This window comes from Nannobrachium achirus, assembly GCF_963921795.1.
Source record: "Nannobrachium achirus genome assembly, chromosome: 8".
In the NCBI taxonomy this organism is placed as follows: domain Eukaryota; kingdom Metazoa; phylum Chordata; class Actinopteri; order Myctophiformes; family Myctophidae; genus Nannobrachium; species Nannobrachium achirus.
Window position 1 is genome coordinate 51,885,657 of NC_137817.1, and position 4,546 is coordinate 51,890,202.

Here is a 4,546-nt window from a genome sequence, read left to right on the forward strand (position 1 = left end):
TTCTCCCTGTGCATCACCCTGACATGACCAGCCCATTTAAAACATGTCACACTCTGTTACTTCATCTCTCATCCTTTCCCTCAGATGCTCTCTCTCTCTCTCTCTCTCTCTCTCTCTCTCTCTCTCTCTCTTCTCTCTCTCTCCCCTTCATTCTGCCATTCATGTTTATTAATTCTAACCAGGCTTTGTGATACTTCAATGTAAAGGAGGATGAGGACCTCTCATTACAGCATGACCCCACTCTGCGTAGGCCAATAACTTGGTATTTTCTGCACTGCTATAAGGATTCTGTGAATTAAAAACTCATCTAGCTTGACCTCTTGCTTTAAAAATGAATAAGCACTAGCCCCATTTGCACCGCACTCTGAGACTATAGTTTAAGAACTGAATACTCACCCAGAAAAATATATTGCAGTGTAGGCAGTGTTTGGTCATTTAATTTAATTTTATTTTGTTTTAATGTGTTCTATTATACCATGCCAATTTTCCAGGAATAGAAAACCTGCAGTTTCTATTAGCTTGGATTCCCCCATAGATGATGTCACTGGTAGACGGTCCACATGCCACAGCCCTCCTCTGAGACACAAAAAGTATGCTGTTATAAAGAGCATTAGTGAGGACCAATTATATGAAGATAGGTTGAAAATGTGTGAAGTGGTCCTTTGAGTGATTCATTTATTTTTATGTTTTAATTTTTAGCTGAAAAAGGTTTAGTAACGTAAAAGACACAATTCAAGCACAACACCAGAGGGAGCTCCACTGACCTCGCTCAACCCAGATTCGGGACACACTTGGGGTCAAATTCATTCTACTGCTACAGTATATGCATGCCTATGGTCACTAAAATGTGGAACGCCCTACTAACAAACATCAAAAAGTCTAACTCCTTACGTTCCCTCAAACGACCTGTCTGCATGTGTAAATGGTCCTAGAAAAGCCCTCTAAGCTGAACACCAGAAATAACTCCCACCCCCAATGTTTACTGTAGATATGCGTTCATTGATACTAGTGTTGAATATGTCTTGTTTATTATTGTATATTATTGTATTATCTTCAAAATGTTTTAATGAATTCAATACAATAATTAAATTCAATAACGTATTCAATCAATCAATCGATCAAAACCCTGGAATAACCCACTCGTATTCAATCAATCAATCGATCAAAACCCTGGAATAACCCACTCCTCTGCTTCCTTTGCTCCATTTGGGAGCGTAGCGTTATTACGACGTCCGATAGTTCGACCGCTCATTCGTCCGGCGCTGGTGAATGCTAACCTGCCGACGCTGGTGAATGCTAACCTGGTGAATGTTAACCTGGTGAATGCTACTATTCCTAAACCTAACCCTAACCCTTACCCTAACTTCAGTAAAACTATGCCTATAAACCTAACGCTAAAACTTAACCCTAGCTGTCTCTCATGTGGGATGTGGCTCTCACTTACCCTTTCCTTGTACAAATCCTCTATCCTTTTCCCCTCTCTCTTGCGTGCGCAGACTCTGTCTTTGTCGCTCTCTCAATTCTCTTCTATGGGGGTGATATCATGACCTGACAACCAATTATCTCAGTGGACAAAAATGAACTGAATGAACCTGTGGCTGGCTCACGCACACACACACAGACATGCATACAAGCACAAACGCACTCACGCATGCACACACACACACACACACACACACACACACACACACACACACACACACACACACACACACACACACACACACACACACACACACAAAGAATCACATGAACATATACACTTATGCAGTAGGCACATAGGTGCGCAGTCTGCGTACATCTGTGGACCTGTGCATGCCCAAACACACTCATACAGCGCATACTCTTTCACACACAACAGACACACAAACCCGTCCCAGGAAAGACACGTGCACACTTTGCATCGCCGACTTTCACAGGTGGAAGGTGTGAAACTATAATTGGGGTCATGGAGTGTAGTGCAGAGACATGACTGAGAGAGACATACATCAAACTACAAACACATGGAGAGACAGAGAGGGAGATGGCTGTAATGCCATAGTTATAGAACTGTGGTTCTCAAGCTTTTCATTCAACATGTTAGCCTGCCAGTACAGAACAGCCAGCCAATCAAACAGTCAGTCGTCAGCCTGCCAGTCAATGAGCCAGTACATGTTTCAGCCACTTGGCCACGTTATACTCACCATTTAAAATCAGTCATCTAGCCATGATGCCGTGTCTGTCAGCCGGTCTGTTAACCATTTGGCTAGTTCTTTCATCCAGTCAGACCATCACCTCATCACTTTGTCAGACACTCTGTCAGAGATGTAGAGCTTTCACGTCTCTCCTCACATTCTCCGTCCTTTCTGCATATCCCCAGGGGCGTCATTTGGGGCATCAGGGCTTTTGGCGACTGATGCATGTCAAACCGGGGGTCCTTAAAATCTAAATGGTTAAAAAATCACTGCTAGAGCTGTTATGTAAAACAGCTTCTCTTATGGGGTATCTTTTCAAATGGTGGTCCGTAGGCTAATAAGTGTCAATTTGGGGGTCCTTGACATTTTTGTGTCTGTGTGCTTCCTCAATCGATTTGGTTTTGTCCCACGTTTCTGAGCCTGTTCAGTTTTGGACCGAATCTACCTATACCACGCTGTGCTAGTAAGGCTCTCATGCCTCTCTCTGCCTCTCTCTCTCTTAATTTTACATTGATAGATTCCTCGGTGCCAACTATGACATTACTGAATCAATTATCACCCAGACATCTGGATATGCATCCATTATCAGTTACTTTATATACGGCAACAGTGCAGACTCTTGAGGCTCACTCTGCAGTAATGGGCTGTTTGGCATAGACCAGATGTTGATGTGCTGGAGTTATTGGGTATTTTTTTTTCTTTCTCAAAATGTTTTAAATACTATAGCTTCTGATTTAAAATGTGTTTAAAGGTAGCAGCTCTGTGCTGTAGGTCTCTAGAGGTCACTAAATGGTTTGTAGTCCTTAGGGTGGTTGTATTCCATTCGCTAGAATTATTTTATCGCAAAAGTTCACAAATCATACACAGTATATATTTGCCTCAAGAACAACTAACGTGTGAAAACTAGAAACGCACTCTGTCGAGGTGCCAACTTGCGCCTCACGCTCAAGCAGGCCACACATGGCCTACGAGGTGTGCGCTGCTGGCCTCATGTTCCTAATGTCTTTGCCCATTAATGAAGACATTACCAAGAGCGCTCCTATATACCAAACTCTGCTGACATCATCACCAGGAATGCTGGTCCCTCATTGGCTGTTGTAGGGGGACCCCTACATACATACATACATTCCTAGAATCCCAGCCGTTTCAGGGCAACGGTCTTCAAAAATCCCAGTCACCTACAAACCGATTACAGTACGCTCTGCTTGCGCAAGTAATAACAGATATGGTATAAAACCAGTCTGATTTAAACTAAACTGATATGTTCTCACAGGATATGTTTCAAAACTCTTTTGAACCATGTGTACAATTATTGGAAGTTCATTTTGGAGACTGGACAGTCTGGAATAGTCACTTTCCGGTACTATACACTGTACCTGTAAAAGGCATTGTGCCATTTTTGTTGTTACCAAGTTGCCATGGTTACCTGACATTTCTGATGAGAGTACTTGAAGTTCTGTCTGGAGCCATGTGGAACTCCGTATTTGGGCAAGACTAACATCATATATTTGACACAATATTTGAGGCAGCACAGCTTAAAAGCTGATCACACAAGCTATTGGGGTAGTGTTGAGCAACATTATTATTCCTAACCTTCAACAGAAATAAACCATTTGAAAAAGTAAGGCTGTACAGTTGTTGCTATAAGTACAAGAGGTTAACTCAATTATCATGGCTTCTTCTTCTGAGAATGAAGAACGCACCTTCATTGCCATCAAGCCTGATGGACTTCAGAGAGGACTTATTGGAGAGATCATCAAGAGGTTTGAAAACAAAGGATTCAAACTTGTGGGCTTGAAAATGACCCATCCCTCTATAGATCTTCTAAAGCAGCACTATGACGACCTCAAGGACAGACCATTCTTCACCAGCCTCGTCGACTACATGCACTCTGGCCCGGTAGTTGCCATGGTGTGGGAAGGCAAGGAAGCCGTGAAGATTGGCAGGGTGATGTTGGGTGCGACCAACCCTGCTGATTCCATGCCAGGGACCATCAGGGGAGACTTTTCCATCCAGGTCGGGAGGAACATCATCCATGGCAGTGACAAAGTAGACAGTGCCAAGCAGGAGATTTCCCTGTGGTTCAAGCCAGAGGAGCTGGTGAGCTGGGCCAGCTGCAATCGCAACTGGATCTTCGGTGTATGAATGTGTGTGTGAACGGGTGAATGTAATGCACAATGTAAATATATATATAAGCACCATTTACCATTTACCTTGACCTCAGACATGGTTAAGGACCGGTTCACTTGCCTCCAAGCCTGGTTGGAGGCATTGGAGGATGGAGTAAAGCAGCAGAACTGATGGAAACCAGTGTTGCATTCCCATTGTCAATACTCTTGTCATACTGTGCCTCTCATTTGTCTCCCTGGGCC

At 43.4% G+C, this 4,546-nt stretch overlaps 1 protein-coding gene across 1 annotated transcript; it reads left to right on the forward strand.

The window, feature by feature from the left end:
• Positions 1–3,845: 3,845 nt before the first annotated feature.
• LOC308290203 (nucleoside diphosphate kinase A-like) lies at positions 3,846–4,319 on the forward strand (the record flags this gene model as incomplete). The annotated part of the gene is made up of 1 exon (XM_080731978.1): positions 3,846–4,319. One exon carries the CDS (start codon positions 3,846–3,848, stop codon positions 4,317–4,319), a length of 474 nt encoding a protein of 157 aa, XP_080588104.1.
• Between the last annotated feature and the right edge of the window lie 227 nt (positions 4,320–4,546).